This window comes from Ornithodoros turicata, unplaced genomic scaffold (genome assembly GCF_037126465.1).
Source record: "Ornithodoros turicata isolate Travis unplaced genomic scaffold, ASM3712646v1 ctg00000945.1, whole genome shotgun sequence".
In the NCBI taxonomy this organism is placed as follows: domain Eukaryota; kingdom Metazoa; phylum Arthropoda; class Arachnida; order Ixodida; family Argasidae; genus Ornithodoros; species Ornithodoros turicata.
In genome coordinates this window covers 280,643-302,488 of record NW_026999421.1, presented here as the reverse complement: position 1 = coordinate 302,488, position 21,846 = coordinate 280,643, and the positions used below count along the sequence as shown (strand labels likewise).

Below are 21,846 nucleotides of genomic sequence, written 5' to 3'. Positions count from 1 at the left end.
ACAAAAGAGTATAAAAAATGCGCCCTACTAAAAGCGCTAAAATGACAGCAAGAAGACGAAAACACACCGATAGGGCTATCTCTGAGTTTTCGTCTTCTTGTTGTCATTTTTGCGCTTTTAGTGGGATGCAACCAAGAGTCCCAGTCTGACATTTTACAGAAAATGATTTTTCTGCTTTCAAAGAGCATATTTCTTGAAGCAAATCTATTGTTGAAAGGCTTGAAATGTTGAAAAAGTATCAACGCTTCTATGATTATGTAAAACGAATGGAACGGACACTGTAACCAGCAGCACAATGACTTGGTCCATTGTCATTTCAGTTCTCCCAGTGGAGGGTTCTATGCTTTTTTATATTGTTTCCTTCATTGGCAATTAATTATCATTTTATGTCACTTGATATGTGTGATTGCATTACATGATGAACACTCTAAAAGACACACATGCTTTCATTTTTACGTTTTACGTTTTTTAATTGGTCACATATATGCATTACATTACTGCAGATCACAGTCGTATAAAAATGAAGGCTTACATTGTGCTTCATCCTTTTTTACTTTCCTCATATTCTTTTTTTGAACATGTTGTATTTCAAAAAGCATCAAGAAATGCCCAGAAATATATAATCTATATTTGCTTGTATTTTTTCCCTTGAAATTTCCTAGCCTGTTATAGCAGAAGATTAGTACCGGAACACCACATTAGGCGGGTGATCTTGGATCAGTCAGGACATAATACTATTTTGCATAATCACAGCACAGCTGACTGATTACCTCTCTAGACGTTACTGCAAATTATGACATCTGATGAAGTTCATATTCACGGGTTAGCACTTAACCTAGGACTTTATGGCTTCAGAGCATTTGCCAAGAATACTCGCTAAAGTTTTGACAAAAAGGCAAGACATAGATACTACACAGTGAAATGCAAAGTGATACAAATTAAATTGGCAATGTACTTGATGAATACTTGAAGTACTTTGCCTACTACTTTGTACTTTACTTGAAGTACATTTGGAATTGGGTACTTTGTACTGTACTTGAAGTACTAATGATGCCAGGTACTTGGTACTTTACTTTAAGTATAATTTTGAGGTACTTTGCCCATCACTGCATATATGCCGTAAAAACTCGAGCTGTATACGAAGATGTAAACTTTTATTTAACCGGATATGTTGGGGTTGCAGCGAACGGTAACCAAAGCGGATATTTGAAAAAACTAATATGAGGCGCATTTCAATGATTGGAACTGTTAAAGAAAATGTTTTCTAGTAGATACCGTTCAATATTGTCTGGAGTGAAGTTCTGGCGCCTGTCAACCAAAACGTTCTCACAGTTCGACAATGACCCGTATACGTCGCATGTTGTGAGTGGAGCATACATGAAGGCTGAAAGTAACGTGCGCGGGCACAACCTCCAGTAGAGTGGCGTCAGGAAGCCATACAAGTGCGAATCTGCCGTGCAGAGTTCAGCCTGAATGGGAACCTACAGCAGCACAAGCGGACACACACTGGTGAGAAGCCATACAAGTGCGATGTCTGCCAGGCAGAGTTCTGCCAGAGCGGGACCCTACAGCAGCACAAGCGGACACACACGGGTGAGAAGCCATACAAGGGCAATATCTGCCATGCAGAGTTCAGCCTGAATGGGAACCTACAGCAGCACAAGCGGACACACACTGGTGAGAAGCCATACAAGTGCGATGTCTGCCAGGCAGAGTTCTGCCAGAGCGGGACCCTACAGCAGCACAAGCGGACACACACGGGTGAGAAGCCATACAAGGGCAATATCTGCCATGCAGAGTTCAGCCTGAATGGGAACCTACAGCAGCACAAGCGGACACACACTGGTGAGAAGCCATACAAGTGCGATGTCTGCCAGGCAGAGTTCTGCCAGAGCGGGACCCTACAGCAGCACAAGCGGACACACACGGGTGAGAAGCCATACAAGGGCAATATCTGCCGTGCAGAGTTCAGCCTGAATGGGAACCTACAGCAGCACAAGCGGACACACACTGGTGAGAAGCCATACAAGTGCGATGTCTGCCAGGCAGAGTTCTGCCAGAGCGGGACCCTACAGCAGCACAAGCGGACACACACGGGTGAGAAGCCATACAAGGGCAATGTCTGCCCCGCGAAGTTCAGTCAGAGCGAACAGTTTGGCATCACAAGCGGACACACACGGGCGAGACGCCATACAAGTGCGATATCTGCCAGGCAGAGTTCAGACAGCGCAGAACCTTGTCACGTCACAAGCGGACACACACGGGTGAGCATCCATAAAATTGCAACGTCTGTCCTGCAGTGTTCATCCAAGACCCAAACTTGCAATGTGATACAAGTGCGGTCTCTGTCCCTCAGCATATTACAAGCAGGCACCCTGAGGTGAGAAGCCACAAAAGAGCATTTTCTGTTCTCTAGACCTGAGGCAGCGTACAAACCTGCAGTGTAACAAGAAGACCTCAGTGGGTGTGAAGTCATTCAAATGCAACCTCTCTACTGCAGAGTTCATGTACAGCACGAACACACAGAGTTAGAGAAGAAGAAGCTGCTAGAGCTAGTTCAGCCAGAGCACGAAGCCTGTGGTTTAGCATGCAGCAAAGACACACTCGTGATGGCAACCATGCAAGTGCTTAGAGGCCGCGTACACGTTAAAGTGCACCACTCCTGGGCTGTCGCATGTCCTTGATGCAGACACCTGAAGAAGCACATGGTAATGCACAGATATAGGGGAAGGCTGTACGGATGCGATCTGTATTCCGCCGTATTTTACCAGTGTCCGACATTTTTGAAGCTCGCACGCATGAACAGGCAGAGGGTAAAAAGAGTTGGGTTGGGTGGTGACACACGTGAAAAGTAAACAAACAAACAATGAAGGGACACCCATACAGTGGCTCTGAACTGTTAACCAAGGTTTACTTGCATGAACAACATGCATTGCATTGTTTCCGTTTCGCCTCTGTGTTCCTTTCTTTATTCCTTTCCTCTGTTTATAATGAATGCTTCTTTTACCCCCGCATCGCCTCGCGTTATGACCTGACCTCAATCCAAAGAAATAAAAGAATATTTCTACAAGACGTCACGACTTGTAAGATGAATCCCTTTGTGAACCTTCTGTGTTACGAACATCTGTTGTGGAATGCGTTACAATTTGTAACAATTTCTGAATGACATCTCAGGAGAAATCACGAAGAGACAATTGCGTATGGTATGAGACATTAAAGGCTGTGACGTCAGTCTCGTGGACATTTTTTCTTTTTTTTTTGTGCCGAAAGGGTTGACCGGAGACTGCAACGACTTGAAGTACAGCTCCCGTCAACCTTAGTAATAACATGAAAAAAAAAAAAAAACAGTGGCCTCATTCCGTCATATGCGAAAAAAGAGGTGCAGGGCATCCATTTAGCAGTGCCAATGTAACAGGAATTGAACACAGTCTCTCGAGTAGAGTGTTGACGGCGATGGCATACAAGGCGGGAGAGTGAGGACTTCCTTGACGAAACCCACAAGTTACATCAAAGGGCGGCGACAGGCCGCCAGCGACAGAGACAACGCCTTCTAGCGGCTCTATACAACGTTTCCACATACCTAACCCAAGCAACGGCGAACCCGTATGCCCTCAGCCGGATGGTGCAGATGGTAGTATGTCCCGCGGACAGTGTCCTTTACTGTGCCACACTGGCCCAGCACTGAAACCATGTGCGCGTTATCCATACCAACCGGTGCCTTAGACGCCGTAACTACGGTGAGGTTGGTTTCCGAAGAAATCAAAGGAATGGCAACACCAGTTACATCTACGGAGGCCAAACTTTTCAGGGTTGCAGCCCCTTGGAGAGACATAGCCTTGAGCTCAAAATCTAACTCATCCTGGTGCTGAAAAGATCGCGAATACAGCCACCAGGAGACTTCTTCACCAGGGTGAGAAAGAATTCCACGGCTGGCCATGGGACACACACCAAAAGACTAACACTAGCCCATCAGCAGCAGCAGAATTACACAAAGGAAAACACACACAGATATATAGATATTACAGAAAATCAGAACAAGGACAGAATCATTCACCGCAGCTCAGCTTCATCGTCATCGTCGTTCATGATCCAGACCGCGGAATTATATGCACTAAAAACCCACTAGATATGCATGCAATCATGCTGTAAAAAAATAGGAAAGCATGTAACTAAACATGCAACAACAAACGACGAAACATGCATAAAACATGCAGCTAGGCAAAGCAATCATTAAACATGCAGCAAATGGAGGCAAAAAGAGCAGAAATATGCATTATGCGCACGGTTTATTTTCATTCGTGTTGTACAGAACCTCAGGGTACACTCTACATTTACAACATCAACAATGACTAGAATGTCGAATGACTACTTGTAGTTCTGGTGACAGTAGACCACGATATACTGCTCAACATCTGGTCGCACCAATGCGACCTGCGTTTCCATTTCTTTTCTTTTTATTCTATACAACTCCAAGTTTTCGGGGCTGAAACTTTGACATCTCTCTGTTAGCACAGGCTCGTATGCTGAAAAGCTCCTCTCAACAATATTGCTTTGGTGACCAAGGCGACAAATGCTAGGATTCTCTTGTATACCCAGTCCCCTGAGGATTCACCTTGAAATATGAGTAGGAATCGTTTGCTGACGAAGGGGTCATGCTATTCACAAGCAAGGCCAAGCGTGGGACCAGCCTATTGTACCAGACGACCAGATGCGCGGATTCCCCCCCCCCCCCTCAAAAAAAGGAAAAAAAAAAGGTGGTTAAGTTCCACTGAGCTGAAAATCTGGACACGACGGGGAAGTGTGCTGGATACGGCTTGACGAGAAAGAAAAGTATTTTGAGTACCAAGTAGCAAATACTAAAAAAAAAAGTATTTTAAATACTTTAAAAATACTTGTCGCGAAAGTATTGAGTAGAGTACCATAATATCGGAAGCAGTATTTAAAATACTGTAGTTTGTGTACGTAGTCAAGATACGTTCAAGTCTGAGTCGACTCCAATGCTGGTTTCGCATGCGCCTGTAGCGAACGCAGCCTTCCGCAGGCTTCCGAGACGCAGGCCGTTGAAAAACTAAAGTTCGAGGTAACTCGTTACAAGTAACTCGTTACTGAAACTAAGTTCCTTTTTTGGTAACTTGTAACTTAACTCGGTACTTTTGCGCCGCGGTAACTTTCAGAGGAACTCGTTCCTTTTTCAGGTAACTTTGCCAAAGTAATTTAAGTTAATTACCAAGTTACTTTTAGCTCGCTTTTCACTCACGTCCACCTATTTTCTTGCTTTCTCTCCGGTTCCTTCATGGAATTTTTTGTCATAAAACGTGATATCTAATCAATGACAGTATTTTATTCAGGAAGTAAGAACCGCTGCCATTGAAATTGAAGCTGAACCATTGTGCGCCCACAGGGAGTAAGATGCAAAGAGTTCGAATAGACTTCTACCAGAGAAACGTCATCATGACGTTGGTAGACAGACTGAAACCGAAACAAATCGGAAGGAGAGGGTTGGGTTCCACGAACGGGCACTTGTTCGCTGCCTCCCATTGAAAGAAAAGCAGGACCGAGGGTCGCGTCCCTTTAAGGGACCATATCGTAATCCCCTCAAGACCGTGGCTTTCGGGCGCGACCTTGTTCACCTCTAGCTTCGAGCGTAGTTCAATTCTACCAAATTTTTGCCGCTGTAGAACACTGTGATGTCATTTGTTTACGAACAGGGAGAGGTGTATTGTTGGACATAAACGAAAATGATCTAAGCGTGTTGCACTCCTCCGCAGGCAACTCAAGGTCTAACTCAACTGCTCACGCGCGCTGCACCTCCGTAATGGTATTTTGTGTCCGAAGTAACTGTGGAACTGTGTGGAAGTAACTCGTTCTTTTTTTAAGTAACTTAGTAACTGCGAGTTACATTTCAGGCTGAAGAACTTCGTTATTAACTTAGTTACATTTTGTACACGGTGTAACGAGTTCTTTTTGAGCGGTAACTTCTCAGTCTATGTGAAAAACATATTTATGCACAAACATGCAGTATTCTTACAAACATGCACTAACGTCCGAAACATGCATTTTCATGCATTTTAACACCTTCACTAATGCATTCATATGGCCTCAAAACATGCAAATATATTGCGTTCGAAGCTCTGCATGCTCGGAAAAGAAACATGCAAATCCGCGGTCTGATGATTACCTGTTTTTTGTCATAGAGTGCTTTGAGTTTCGTATTGCGAACTGCAGGATTGGACAAGCGATTGGACAAGCGATGGGACAAGCCCACTGTTGGGAAAAATTTATTTACTGGGTGGCGTAGTTACAGGTGGTACGAAGACATGGCGATTGTGTGTTGCGATTTTTAGGAAAAATCTTCCCTGAAACAACACCGCAGAGTGTATTGGCATCAAATGGAAGGCCGGCCACAGGGGCAGGCTTCCTGTAGCATCTGACTCGAACAACATTCTGAATACCAACTCTCGTCCAGCGACTAAGGCTGTTCAGAGATTGCTATACGTGTCCGTTTCGCCATGCAACAGTCCATGACACTGGAAAGCTGCAAGTGGGAGAACAACACGAGGATGTGGACACCTCATAGGTTAACATGGAACTTGCCATTGTCCACCCTGAAGAGGATGTCAGAGGTCATCCAGCGACGGTGAAACTCAACTGCTCCAAGCACCGCACGCTCCCTGCAAAGAACTTTGCGAATACCGGCGTTAACTAGCCGAATCACCTCCTGCACACTGCGGCTCTCCTGCGCGTGCACTCGTCGACAGCGTGAAATCCACACTTGGTAGTTGATTTCGACCACCAAGGGCACAAAATGCCGCCTATCCCGCTGCGAGACAGGGAGGGGGTACAGACCACGAACTGTGCTCCACTGAACATCCGTCAGGCTATAGAGGCCTGCTACACGATGCCACGGGGCACCCGGCAACAAACATAAACTGAAAGCATGTTCTGCTGACTCCCTGTACTCGCAGAAGGGACAGCCGGGTGACGTTACACCAAAACGGAAAAAACGCTCACGCAGCGGCAAGACGTCATGCGCTAAGCGCCACTGAAGACTGGCCCGACGGGCGTCCAGCCAGCCAGCACCGTGGTCGTACGCCACGCTATGTGGCGCTGAATACGCGTCGTGTTCGAGGGTGGCCGATTAAGCGCAAGAAGTGCCATGTAAAGGCGCCGCACAGGCCATGATGTTATGTCATCATCAGGGAAAGAAGCTCGCAGGCTGCGCATTGCCACAACGTATGCCTTCAGGTGGGGAGCCACGCACTCTGAGCGCGGGCGAGTATGTGTCAGCTCAGAAAAAAAAACGAATGTCGGGTCCTAAGAGAAAAGTTAGTAGACCCTGAGCAGGATGCCGCTGATCTATAGGAGACCCTGAAAGATCGCGCGCAGACCTAAGGCAAGGCACTTCACTTTGAAATTGGGCACCAAAAGGCCGCCATCCACACGAGGCCGATACATACGACCTCTTGATACCCATTCTACAGAACCGCCCCAGATAAACTGAAACGCCGCACGTGTAGCGGCCTGAAGAGTAGTCCGCGGAGGGATGGAGATATTGGCTAAATACCAATATTTACTCAGAAACCAAGACGCAGCAAGGCGCGCTCTGCAGGAAATGGGAAGTACGAGCTCTTTCAAGTTGTATCGTCGACTGTAGGATGGTACAAGCGTTAGCTTGCCCATTCTGCCATTGCAAGTTCAGAAGGCTTACTCGACTTTAACTGTTACCGCGGCGATCACTGCAAACGCGAAATTCGGCCCTGGCGACTGCTACATATCATCAGCGCCAGTCATCCAACTTTGCTGGTGTGGTGGATGCGTTTAGAATAAAAATGTTCGTCCCTGCTAGCTCCCCTAGCGGAACGCGATGACGACGACGAAGCCTGAGTTAACTGGTTGTGTTGCTGGCGCAATTCTGTGAAACATTCTTTCGAGCATGACAGGCTTCCTTTTGCCTGAAAGATGTTCAGTTGAAACTGCTGGAAAGATAACGCACCAATAACATAAATTACCCATAAGAATGATTTGGTATAATGACGCGCCTATTTAATGCTTGAGGCTTGCTGCCAATACAAATTTCGGAGATTTTTGAGAAAGTGCTTTCCCGGAAACAGCGCTGCAAAGCCACATTTTTAAGAGAAAATTTCCACTAAAGAGAAGACTGCACTACACGCGATACTGCCGACGAGCCCGGCAGGTAATGTATTGTATGGCCAACAGTGCGCAATTAATATATTGACATCAAGATTGGGCGCATCAATCTCCAGGATGGCAAGTGTATTGTCATCAAGCGGGAGAACTATCAAACACGGGAGAGTCGCTGCGAAGGACAGTAGAGTCATAGCAGGCTGGCTGCAACATGACTTGCCACTCACCCTAAAGCTGACGGAAAAGTCGAGTAGACGTCAGCCAACGGCGAGAGCACCCCAGAAGCCGTACAGTGCCTTATCACGGGCGATTTGGCTACGAAGACCTATCCTGACAGCCTGGAATATAGCTGCGTCTCCGAAGTCTGGGCCACCGAAAGCCAGCCGGTAACGACGGATCCAAATCTGAAAATTTACCTCCGTAATTAACGAAGCCAATTGTTTGCGCTGAGCGCGCGGAACCGGCAACGGTTCTAGGAATAGCACAGCGGCCCACACTCTAAGAAAAAAAACGAGTACTTTTACTCCTTTTGGGGACTAAATGCATTGCCACAAAAAATAGTCCCTTTCGGGAGTAAATGCACGGGAGCAAATTAAAGTTACAGATTGGAGACGGCATTTCACGCGCTGTTGTAAGAGTCCCAAGTACATAATTCGTGTGCATGCGTGAAAATACTTTGAAGCAAACCGTCAACCGTGATATATCGAGTGATATAAAATCTTGCGCCATACATAGTCCACAATTTGCGAAGAAAGATGCGCTAACGGTTTCTTACTCTGTGTGGGAGGAAAATTGCTACGTTGGTTGAGTTATACAGCCTTATGCCGTTCAAATTGACCAAGGGCACATATTTACTTAGAGTGTTGCATTCAGGAGACTATTCGCGAAGTTCAGTGACAATTCGCAGTCCTGCTGGGGAGTAAATATCGGGACTAAATGTCGGGTTAGGGGACTAAAATGGGGAGTAATTGCAGACTAGGGGAGTAGAAGCTGCGATTACTCCCCGTTTTACTCCTTTTTTTCTTAGAGTGCAGGAGACAGTCGAGTTGGCGTTGAGCTGAAATACTTGCGTTAACCTATGCCACAGCAAAAGAGGAACGTGGCAACGCCTAAAACAGTGCTCGGACGTTTCATACATCCCGCAAGGCGGGCAGCCGCCAGAACGAAAAATGTGAAAACGGCCCAAACACTCACGAAGAGGAAGAACATCGTGGGCCAACTTCCACTGAAGAATGGCGCGGCGGGCATCTGGCCTGCCTGCAGTGATTAGACGCTAAGACACCTTCGACTCCAACTCCCAGAAAGCAATATGAAAATCGCTGACAGTCCATAACTGGATGTCAGCTTCCGGAAGCTCGAGTCGTAAACGTCTTACAACATCTACAGAGGTGCTGTATTAACGAGGCAGGACTTCCGAGGCAGACCTTGGCCGAAACCTAGGACTCTCAACGAATCACCTGGTGGAGCATGGCAGAGAGTACTGCACTAACGCGCACGTTGAGTGTCCGGGAGTGTGCAACGCCTCGAAGTAAATGCGCGACTGAAGTGCAAGGCACTTGTCGAGCACCACCGGCAAGGCTTAACCACCCTGGTCTCCTGTACTGTACAAGCGGGACCTGGCGACCCACTCCAGTGAACCGCCCCAGAGAAAACGGAGCGTGGGCATAGTGATGGCAGTACGGAATAGTGGTGTCGGCGTGGCAACGACTCCGAGGAACCAGAAGGCGCTGTAGTACAAGGGCAGTAGCAAGTGAGCGGGAAAACTGATGGGCAAAGCAAAGTTAAGCTGCCTCAGGACAGGTCTGTAGCACACATTAAACACACGTGGCCAATTTACGCTAGATAAGCCAGCGCAATCAAAAGTCACACGAAGAAATTTGAAGTTTGGTCTGGAACAGGGAAAGGAGCCCTGCAGAAAGGCTGAAGGTTCAAACACAGTGCTGCACTTTTTTATCTATTCGGTGTTGCCCCTGAAACCACTCCGTAATCTTCAAATGCCTTCTAAACAGACAGAAAGGCCTTCTAAGTGTACCTTAGGGAACACTTAGATGTGATATGTCATCACACTCGCAGATATGTCATCCACGTACGGAAAAAGAGGTGCAGGGCATCCATTGGGCAGAGCCAATGCAACAGGAATTGAACACAGTCACTCGAGTAGAGTGTAGATGGCGATGGCGTACAAGGCAGGAGAAAGATGACATCCTCGACGAAACCCACAAGTTACATCAAAGGGAAGCGACAGGCCGCCAGCGACAGAGGCAGCGAGCGTCCCTATACAACGTTTCCACATACCTTACCCAAGCGTTGACGAACTCTCATGTCCTCGACCGAGAGAACAGGTATGCGTGTCGCACACTAACAAATGCCTTGGATTGATCGAAGGAAGCCAGCACAGAGGGGGCATGGCCACTGTTAATCCTGTGGATGGCATCGCGAAGAGTGATTCTATGAATGTCTGAGGACCTGCCGGGGACAGAACATGCTTTGCAAGGATGTAACACATTCTCCAACAGAGGTGAAGCAGCAGAAGAGTCTTAGCTAGGATATTATAATCGCTCGTCACTAAAGTAATCGGACGATAAGCATTCTGAGTCCAGTTTCCGAGACTTGTCTTTACAAAGGGGGACAACAAAACCAATCTGCATGCTAGGGCATAGCAACCCCTGAGCTAAGCGGATGTTAAAAACTCGAGTCACGCAAGAACCCATTACACTCCAGAAGCACCTGTAGAACTCAACTGGGATGTCGTCAATGTCGGGGCACTTTTCCGCTCGTCATTGAGGAGACAGGCGCAAATGCGTTATTTTAGGTAAGCGGCCCTGAGCTTACATGCTCGATTTGTGACGCCGGCGGTGGACACTGTCGGCTAACAACAGGCTCGTCGTGAGGTGACCCCTGACAAAGGGCCGGCAAGGCCGATAAAGGGCATCGTGCAGAGAGTCGCTCACAAAGGCGTTCAGAGACATTAAAGGAGCCGTAAACAGGCATAAAAGGGGCCCATTACTCTGCGTTATATTACTGCAACCAGAATTGTACGCAACGCGTTACCAGTAATCACTTACTTTTTTCGGTAATTATTTGACGTAATCAGTTAATTTTGTGAGCAAGTAATTTTCCAAGTAATCTGATTACAATTTTCGGTAGTCAATTACCGAGTAATCGATGACTTTTTTAACCTTCTGTCAACAATGGCAATTCTCTTCAGCCAGCCGATCTGTTCTTCTGTTCCACCACCAGTTCGACTGAAGCAATGACGCAGAGGTCACTGTGACGACAGTCTCTAGTCCACACGTGTTCTACTGGAGCAACGCTTCCGGTCAAGAGATCCAACGAGTCAAGAGACCCATCGAGTCAGGAGATCCAACTGATCACGTGACAGGCGAGTCAAAAGGTCCAAAGTGTCAAGAGTTCCAACCCGGTCAAGAGATCCATCGAGTCAGGAGATCCAATCGGTCACGTGACAGGCGAGTCAAGAGGTCCAGCCAGTCAAAGCGTCATAGTGGTCAGGATTCCTGACAGAAAAGAAAGTCTATCCCTTACCATGTTCATTGCCGCATGCCGCATTGCGGCATTGCCGAAGTAGTATTAGTAGCAGGAAGTAATATGCCCGGTAACAGTGAAGACTTTTCGGTGTTTTCTCTCTTCTTACCACACACGCACACGCACAAAAAAAAAAAAAGTAAGCGAGAAAATCCTGAGGTTGTGCTGTAGGTTACGGCCTCTCCACCTCTCCTCTCCACCACCTTTCCCTTCCCGAGAAACATGCCGCCTAATCAGGCAGGCAGACCTCTCGGGTTCCTCCCAAAACGACACTCCTCCTCCTTCTCCTCCGTTACGGCGGCGAGTCCCACTTTCGCCTTTGTACTTTTATGTTCATTGCCCCTAGCGCTGTAACACGCTATGCCAGAACGGACGCTTGTTACCAAGAATATTGAGCTCAACTTACAAGGCATCGTAGGCCGCCGGGCTTAAAACTTATCCTTGTCGCGTTCTTTTCATTGGCCCCCACCCTTATTACGTTATTCTATTCTTTTACTGATCTTGCGGGAAAATACTGTCTGACTGTGCTTTCCAATCAACATTGACCTGTCACGTTCATTGACCTCAACACCAAAATGCAGGTTATACTGCTGGACTCAGAGTTGTCTTCGTACTTTTGTGTCCATTGGTGCAGTCGTCCCCACGTTATGCCAGAACTGAAGTTTGTTACCGATAATAATGGGCCCAGCCGCAAAGTGCTCTGTCTTTGTCCTTTTGTGGACGGCGGGGAAAACTTAATACAGAAAAACGCACACACACACACAAAAGAGAAACAGATGTTCGGGCAATAGAAGCTGCCTTTCTTTGAGTCCATGATCTGACGGATCAGACGGTTCCGCCATGTAGAACGTCTGTCCAGAACAGCGACTTGGCTCTTCGGCTACGAGCCTGCTGTGATACGAGAAGTGTTTGAGTAATGAACGGGTTTGAAACAGTGGCTGGCCCACCCAACTTGAGTGTACGTAGCCCACGCTAACTCTAGAAATAGGCTCTAACACGAAGCGCTGTCAAAAAAATAAAAAACAAAAAGACAACACTTCCATAAATCCTGTGTTACAAACATGTTGATCTTACAATGCAGACACCTGTTTTTAACAGAAATTACATAAGAGAACTGTCGGCTTTTCTTGGACTGCGCAATGTGTTACAAAGTAACTAAGTCAATAAAAATAACATGTTGATTTGCCACCTGCATTTGTATTATATTTATACCGCACGTAAAACGATTCCCTCGTATTCCGATACGAGTAATTTCTGCTTAGCGATGCTAGAGTTAACGACGTGACACAAAGGGGTCAAAAGATCCAAGCCCGGCGAACCTTCAGACGCGTCAAGAAAACCAACCGGGTCAAGAGATCCAACAGGTCAAGAGATTCATCGAGTCAAGAGATCCATCGGTGGATCTCTTGACTCGATGGATCTCTTGACCCGTTGGATCTCTTGACGTGGAATCCTGGAGCAACAGTAAAATAGGTAACTGTATTGATAAATTGTGCGGGCTGAACATAACAATAGTAACAAAACGAAGCGTATGTTTCGACGCGAATGTTTCGATGTTCTTTTAGATGTGTATATAAATCTGTAATTAACGCGTGTATGTATTTTGTATGTTGCTTTCAAATGTATTTGAATTTCACTTATCACGTATGTTGGTGTCTCATATTAGAATTTGCAACAAAAGCCGCACGGTTGTATTCACTGCGGACGTGTTGACTTTGCTATGGCCCACAATTTAAAAGTAACGGGAAAAGTAACGCGTTACATTTTTAATTTGTAACTTATTACATTTTGGATGAAGTAATTTGTAACGGTAAAGAATTACTTTTCGCGAAGTACTAACAGTAATTGTAATCAATTACTGTTTTCGAGTAACGTGTAGAACTCTGACTGCAACTTAGGCAGTGAAAGCTCATTGAAAGTTCTAGCGCTCAAAACCACAAGATGTTTGCATGCGGGTGAAATATTCGCTGCACTCTTTCGCATTTTAGCTCCGCCCTTCTCCGATCTCATTAACAGAAGGTGGCTCAAAGTAATAGTACCTCCTTGTGGATTGGGCGGAGCATGCCTCACTGTGCTTTATGTCCAGTAATTTCTTCTCCAACCGTATGTCTTTGGCAGTCAGCCACAACGTATGCAGTCTTCGAGCTTTCTTTCACCCGGAAGAACAGCTTACAGCTCTACAGGCATCACAATATCTGCACGCAATAGGGGCTGCAGTTTAGCCATATAGGTGCCAACTTTTTAAATGGTACTGCGAGCACAGTCATGGTACCCTTTATCACTGCACAAAGTATTTATGTCAAAGCCATGCTTGCCAAAGCCAAAGACGCAAAGTGATGCTTATAGAGGGTTTCATTATGCCCTGCTGCTCAGTGTATGGCTTCTGCTTTTAGCTGGAACAAACCAATAAAAAAAATGTACGGAAAGAAATACGCCACCTTCATTCGCCATCGACCAAGCAAACTAAGTCAATAAAGGTGGTTGTTATTCACTCTGCTATGTGATTGTGTTCATGTTAAGTCACCTGTTTGGATCTGTTAGTACCAGCTAGCTTCCTTGTAATGTAACATGTATGTTGGAGGACAAAGAGGAGGAATTAGCTAGTCTGGCGTAGGAGCTCTCACACTGGCATAGCTGGTCAAAAAGAAAATGTGGGCCATACATCACATAAAACACAAGCACCAGTATATTTTCAGCAACCACTGGTTAATTTCTAGTATATGCGATGCATATAGCGTATCCATGGATTGATTTTTTTATTCTTGGAGAAATCATATTTTTGCAGTTATAAGGGATAACAATATGTTCTACATCCGAAGTGGATGTAGTAATTAGGTCTCGTTTAATTATTGGAAATAGAAGGTCGGTGCAAATGCAACGTCGGTTTCCCAATGTGCTGCTATGGTTTTCAAAAACATGCTCGTGACCATTTAGTGCGACGACATGGCCCCGAAATAATGGTTGTGTGAGAATAAGTCTCGTAGCGTTCTTTTTGCCTTTTCACTTGAACGTGAGGGAGAAACAACGCTGCAGAACTGCAAGCAGCACATTCAATGTAATGTCGCGCAGGAGGCAAGTTTTATAGCGATTTCATATTTCAGCACAATATTTATAAGCTGTAAAAATAGGTGCAATGGTACCATTGCATAGCTGGTACCGTAAATTTTAGACCTCCTCTTGGCGTGGGTGCTTAGCATAATGAGTGACCTGTTAATAAACGTACTCGGGGATTTGGTAATGTGACGATGATAGGAGAGAAAGGAAGGCAAACAAATACAACAGAGGGTGCCATTCATTTCTCACACTTCTGATTTCAGTTACTTATTGCGCTTGGTTTTGTTCAGTTCCGATATCTGATAACCAGAATTTGCACTGCATATGCGCGCGAATAAAAAACATGCAAAAATTTCAGTGAGAAAATTTCATGGCTTTTAAGACCTTGAAAATGGTGAAAACCAGTGAAAACAAAGTGCTTGAAGAACAGCTTTTGCATGGCAAATCGTTGTCTAGGAAGGTGCGCGAATCAATGTGGATGTTCCTGATATTAGAATCTTACTTCGTTACACTTTGAGATTACCGTAGGCTGGTTACAAAAAAATGAAGGCACCTCTGCTGACTCAAGTTATTCATCTGAGAGAAAATAGTTTTTACTTGCAAACAAACAAACAGTTTCTTCACATTCATATGCAGCTTATTTGCAGAAAGGCATTTCGAGAGTCTGTCCAGTACCTGTTCCCTGCATTTATCAGAACGTAGGCTCACAAGGAAAACCACAGGCAGGAAAGTACACAGGCGGGTTCCGATTCCACGATTCTACGGTTCTGAGGCTGGAACACACACAGACGGACAAACACAACAGATCCACAAGGTATCGGTATCGGGCTTTTTCGTCGGTCGTCACTTTTCAACTCTACGATTTCACAACCAAGGCAGCCCTGCAGGAGAATGGCGATGTCCGCGACAACGTTCATAATATAGCAAGTGTCCACCATAGGTGTAACCAACACCGGGAACTGATTTGGTGACTTACAGCACGTATTCAGAGTTCGACATACTCAAATTTGACATGAGCGAGCAGCAGAATAAAGCATTAACTGCAGCGTCAACAGAATCCTGATAGCCGGCGAAAAATACAGTAAACGATTCGTCCAGACTCGGTACTCTCGTTCCCAGCCCACCGCAAAGAGTCACACCCTGCGGGGAACTATTTTGAGACGTGGGAGCCAAAAGCCTTCGTTTCTCTGAGGCTGTCGAGCCTGTCGACCAATCAGAGACGATTTATTTTGAAAGTTTGAATCTGAAGCGTTTGTATCTCAAAAGTTCATTTTTACGGCTTTATCTTTACACCGTGGATTTTTTCGTGATTTAATTTGGGGAGTTTATTCTCGAAGTTTATTTTGCGAAGTGTAAACCAGAGTGATCCCCCGAAAGGAAGGCTACGAGACTGCGTTTCGGTACGAGGGACTACGTCTTCTTCTTATAAGAAGTCATATACCTTGTACCATTCGAAAACACGAACTTCTGGAATCTGGATGCTGCCAACCAAGTCCGAGTTAGCAGCAGCTCGGACAGCTAGCTCGGACAGCAGCTAGGACGCGCCTCATCAGCGTTGTCCGCCCGATACAAAGGGCACAGCCGATAGGATCATCATCATCAGCAGCAGCAGCAGCGTCCGCCATAACGGCGACTGATGGCGATGAACTGACCGGCAGGGGGTGTCCGTTGTTCTTTCGTTTGTTGGTGGAACAACAAAGTAATTTTCGAACGCAAAAAAAAAAAAACAGAAATAGAGCAAGAAAACGTAGTTATATTATGCAATTCGTTCAGACACAGATGCCTCGACAACTTGGGAACGGTAGTTCATGTTTTCGCCGTTGGATGGCAACACAGTTCTTACCGTACCGTTCGTAGCGTTGCCTGACGATCTGCTACAACTCTCTTGCTACGCGTTTCACGGTAGAGAACTACGCACTCTGCGTTAACGTTCCGTGCGTTACGGAACGGCCTACTAAAACTCTCTATTAACGCACCCTGCGAAAGTTAGTTTATCGAGAAAGTCGGCATCCCGTTTTCACGTAAGCCACGCGTGTCGCCATTTTCATGCTTCAAACTGCGGGTTGCAGACAATGAGGGAATAAATTAATCATTATCATGGAGTATACTTACATCCTTCCCATTTAGATCGGCAACCATTTCGAGCGCCCTGAGAATTCCTAACCTCTTTTTTTTTTTCAGGGCTGCAGCATTCCCCGTACCAATAGAAGAGATTATGAATCGCACGCACGCAGCAGAGAACACCTTCCTAAAAATACTGCTCGTAAAATGTACCGGCACACGCGGCCCCAAGAAAACATCTCCAAGAGACAAGTTTCCAGACAACAACAAGAAATGTGCAAACAACAAGAAATGTGGAAATAACATGAATCACCGCCAAGTCTTTTTTTTTTTTTCGCGCAAATGTCATACGGAGTTGGGACATATAGAGTCCCTACAGCATCTTGTTTCTGCAACTGATTGACTACTTTGTTTTTTTAGCAATACTGCCGGCCCATCCGTGCAGGAGTACAACAACAACAACAACATAGATGAATGTATGATGATGATGATGTGGGATGTTTCCCCGCGTTGAGTGCAGGACCCTGCCCCATTCCAAAGAGGTTCACATGAAAGGATGACGAGGGAAGGAAATCCCTACAGTTCGTGAAGGAGGCCGGTGGCCCTCAGAAAGGAAAGAAAAGCGCCAAGTGCACGGCACTGATGTCCAGGGTTACTTTATGGGCCGAGAACTTTGCAGATCTTGAATGGCCTCTGATCCAGCATTTTAAGTTGACATTTAAAGGCCCGTCGCTCGCGTACGTACTGGCTGCAGTCTTCTAGAATGTGTCGGGTTGTTGCCGAGAAACCACAAGTTGTACACAGCGCCGTGTTGCTGTGGCCCAGCCTATACCAGAGTGCAGGGGTGAATGCGACGCTAAGTCGTAAACGACACACGATAAACGTAAAGAGGCGAGGGAAACCGCCTGGCATTTCAAATAAAAGCGTTGGGTCAACAGCATACAGAAGCGATCACCGGGTGATGTCATGACACCATTCCTGATGGGCCCAAGGCGACGTCAACGGGGACAAGAGGGAGCGCCTATCTCCAGGAGTACGCGGTGAACTGTATAGTACGTAAATGTAACAATTAGAACAAGGCAAAATTAAGTACAAAGATGCACAGAGCACAAGGTGAACAAGAGCACACAAACCATAACGCTGAATTTACCTACTCTTTCTGAAGACAGCCTGTAAAGTCTTCAACAAAGCTATTATGTAACAATTAGAACAAGGCAAAATTAAGTACAAAGATGCACAGAGCACAAGGTGAACAAGAGCACACAAAACATAACACTGAATTTACCTACTCTCTCTGAAGACAGCCTGTAAAGTCTTCAACAAAGCTATTTACAGGGGCCTTGCTTACTCTGTTTTGTAGAAGTCTGTTCCACTCGTCAATACACCTCGGAAAGAACGAATATATTAAAAGATCTGCTCGTGCAGGCAAAGGCCAAATATGTTTGGTACGTATGTCTAGTTCGACTTGGAGTTGGAGAAGAGCGTACAGCATATTGTTCAAAATACTCAGGCAGTTGCCGAACCATATGAAGAAAAAACGTATTTTAAGTGGTTTATAGCAATCTGTTTTTCAGCAGGTAATATATTTGCACATTTTCTCAGGGCAGAAACAGACTGAGTGGGCGTAGATAAACCTAAGAGCCCTATTTTGAATGCGTTTTGTGTGGTTAACATTCTCTTTTGTGACGGGTTCCTATACCGAGGACTCGTAGTCAAAGATAGGGCGGACGTCTCAAAGCCAGCAAATTGATATATTTGATGGCGCCCGTCATCGAGGTCTCAGTTTCCATAGTTTAGCTGAAGCCCTTGCACATAGTGTCTGCATATGCCTGTTCCAAAATAATTTCCAAGTTATACACCAAGGTATTTATAATCACTCATGCGCACCAACGGGATCCCCCTTAGATTGCATAGGGATAATAAGGTTGCTTCGTTCTCGTGATAATCACGCAGGCAGTTTTAGATTTACTAATGTCCGTATGCCAGTCTTCGCACCACTCAAGTTTTTCCCTTACCCTAATGAAAAACGTTATGGCCAACGCATAGCCTGTCAATAGACAAAATGTCTATCGAATGTATAGCATGTGTGTTTCAAGTCTATAGACATTTTTTGGACTATCGTGTATCCTTCGTTTGGCCTGTCAATGGGAGATTGGCACCGGCAGTCTATAGAGAACTTGTTATAGAAAGGAGATGGATATATGTCATTGCCTGTCTATTGACTTTCTAGAGACTGGCAATAGACTGGCCACTGGTTCACAACTGCCTTTCTATCGTGATGATATGCACCCAATTCGGATTCATGAACTGTAGTACGTTGAATCTGAACATGGAATTCTGTTGGGTTCCTGTTGTATGTGAGTGTATTGATGTTTTTTTTAACATGCGTTGACAAGAACACGTGGTCATCATTGGCACACGTCTAGGATCATCGGGGATAGTCAACAGTGCCATTTGCATTAACATAATTCACGTGGTTTCAGGATGTCCACTTCTGAGCACGTAGTACTGGCATTTCCTTCCTAAGAGAAAACAGACACCATATGTTGCTTGACTGCCGAGCTTCCGCATGTTCGGGTGTCCTGCTTGCCTGTGAGTCAGAATTGTAGGGGGAGGAGCCCAAGCTTAATTCAATTACGCATACATGCAACGCCGGAGCAGTCTTGGGTAAGTTACTTCTAAAAAGTAACTGAGTTACAGTTACAGTTTATCTGCCAAAAATAGTAACTAAGTTATAGTTATAGTTACTTTCTCGGTCGAGCAATTACAGTAACTGAGAGAAAGTAACTTAGTTACATTACAGCTACTTTTTATGAAAATGACCATGAGAGGGTGATAAAATAGTTAAAAACGTATATTTATCTACGTTTACTGAAGTGCGATAAAAATTGTCTTCCACTAACTGCTTCCAGTAACTAACAAAGGGTCACTAACTTCACTCATTTCTGTTCGCAAAGTTGGAATAACCTGCTCGGTCGAGAGCCCAAGGCAAGGGGAACATACCGGTTACGGATAAAAGGAAGGAAGACACTGTTAGGGGGAAGTAGGGTAAAGGAAAAAAAAAGGAACGACATTTATTCGAGTAACTAGTTACATTTTGCAGTTACATTCACAGAGAGAGTAACTAGCTACAGTTACAAGTTAAAAGTAACTGAGTTACTACCCAAGACTGCGTCGGAGTAAGGATTTGCTTCGACTATTACAGCTCATCAGCAAGATAACGCCTGTGTTTGTAACTGCTTTCGGTTTGATACGTTCAGCAAGTGAAACTTGTGCAGCGAGATGTCAATTTGCATCAGTGTGAACTAGCATGGTAAATTACGCACCGCTGAAGTTTGACTTTCACTGGGCCTACTGAATGGCTCAAACCGAAAGCACTTACAGACAAACACAGCCGTTATCTTGGTGGTGAATTAATACCCCGAGCAATTTCTCAGTTCGGTGTTGGATGTATGCATAAACAAATTAACCTGGGACACCTCGCCCTTCATTCTGACTCGTCAGAGCCAAGCAGGACACACGAATTAGCGGAAGCTCGCAAGTCAAGCAACATATGATATCCGTTTTCTCTTAGGAAGCAGATGGCAGAGCTGCATATGTATTTTCTAACTGCGTGTGCAGAGGTTGCCGTACTGAAAGCACAGTTTAAGCTATCGCAGATGACACTGAGTATTGTCCTCGATGATCGTATACGTGTGCCAATGATGGCCATGTAGTGCATCACAACACATGTTAAAAAAAAACATCAATACACTTTGACATTCCCTGCATATACATCCTGACAGTACACTTACTTTAGTGGAGCTTGCGTTTTCACCTTGAACGAATTGTTTTCTAACGGTAAGATAAGCCTCTGTGCATTGCTCTAAGGTCCTGCCTGGTATAATGTAATGCAACTTACGCGACAGTCTGTGATGTGTCACGTGATCGAAAGCTGTGGCAAGGTCTAACAATATAACATCGATTTGCCGAGATATGTCAAGAATATGCGCAAACCCATGTGTAGGTTTAAAGGTACTGTAAAGCAGTAGACAAGCAGGACGTGCTGGCCACGTGGCTTGAGACTTTGTTACTTGTAAATCCCATATGCGGAACCATACGACCGACAACGCTCTCTAAATATTTTTAACTTATGACGAAAAATCCGGCGTAGTGCAGCGGCGCGACGCCTGGTGTCGAACAACCCCCTGTGCAGCGGGCAACACTGTCAAATATGTATTATGTGTGCAGCACTATTTTGTCGCGTTTTGTCCTTTTGGTGGCTATATTATTTCGTATGATATTTCCATAGGAGTGCAGAGACCCTCTTTAGTGTGTTTTTTGCAAAAGAAAATCAAAAAGAAACGCAGCGCTGTTCTGCTCTCGGGCCCAGTGTTATTCGCATGCAACGTGGTTGTCGCATTACGCGGCTGAGAGTACTACTACTTAGTACTTCCGAATACTAATGCAGTGTTGCCCTTAATCTTTAATTTCATTTTAATTTAATTTTCATAATATTTAATAATAAATTTAATTTAATCTTTAATTCATTTCATTTAAATTTTCTAGTTAACTGCACCACCGATTGGAATGAAATTTGCGCCGCTTTTGTACTGATGGCTTGGACTATCGAATAGTCACGCTAAATGAAATTCGGCCTCTGCTGCTTTGCAGTACCTTTAACTGACCTCCCTTTGCGGAAGCCGTATTGATTTGGTTTTAACAATTTATTTGCCTCAGTGTATTCGTTTGACTCACTGTAACGTGCTCCAGCAATTTGCAAGATGCACAAGTAAGAGATACTGGTGAAATAGACGGACGGATAGACGGACGTTCGCGATGTGTCCCTGAAGTGCTGAAGTCGAAGACATATGCCTTCTTTCGTAGTACTGCAAGCGGTACGGCGGCCACCGAGCCGTTCTCGCCTCAAGTCCCACTTCCCTAGGCCACAGGGAACTTTCCCTGGCGACGCTGCTGGGACCTGTCCGGCACTCCAGCCAGTGGGCAGTGACCCGAGCCCTCCTGCGCTACCTGAAGGACACTGGGCTGCTCAACAACCTTTGA

At 45.4% G+C, this 21,846-nt stretch overlaps 1 protein-coding gene across 1 annotated transcript in view; it reads left to right on the top strand.

The window, feature by feature from the left end:
• LOC135375777 (zinc finger protein 135-like) overlaps nt 1-21,846 on the top strand; it is a 23,271-nt gene extending 1,425 nt beyond the window's left edge. The window contains exons 2-4 of the mRNA XM_064608413.1: nt 1,462-2,380; nt 2,501-2,624; nt 21,670-21,846. Of these exons, the coding sequence (XP_064464483.1) occupies nt 1,462-2,380; nt 2,501-2,624; nt 21,670-21,846 (1,220 nt within the window). The remainder of the gene's footprint in view (nt 1-1,461; nt 2,381-2,500; nt 2,625-21,669) is intronic.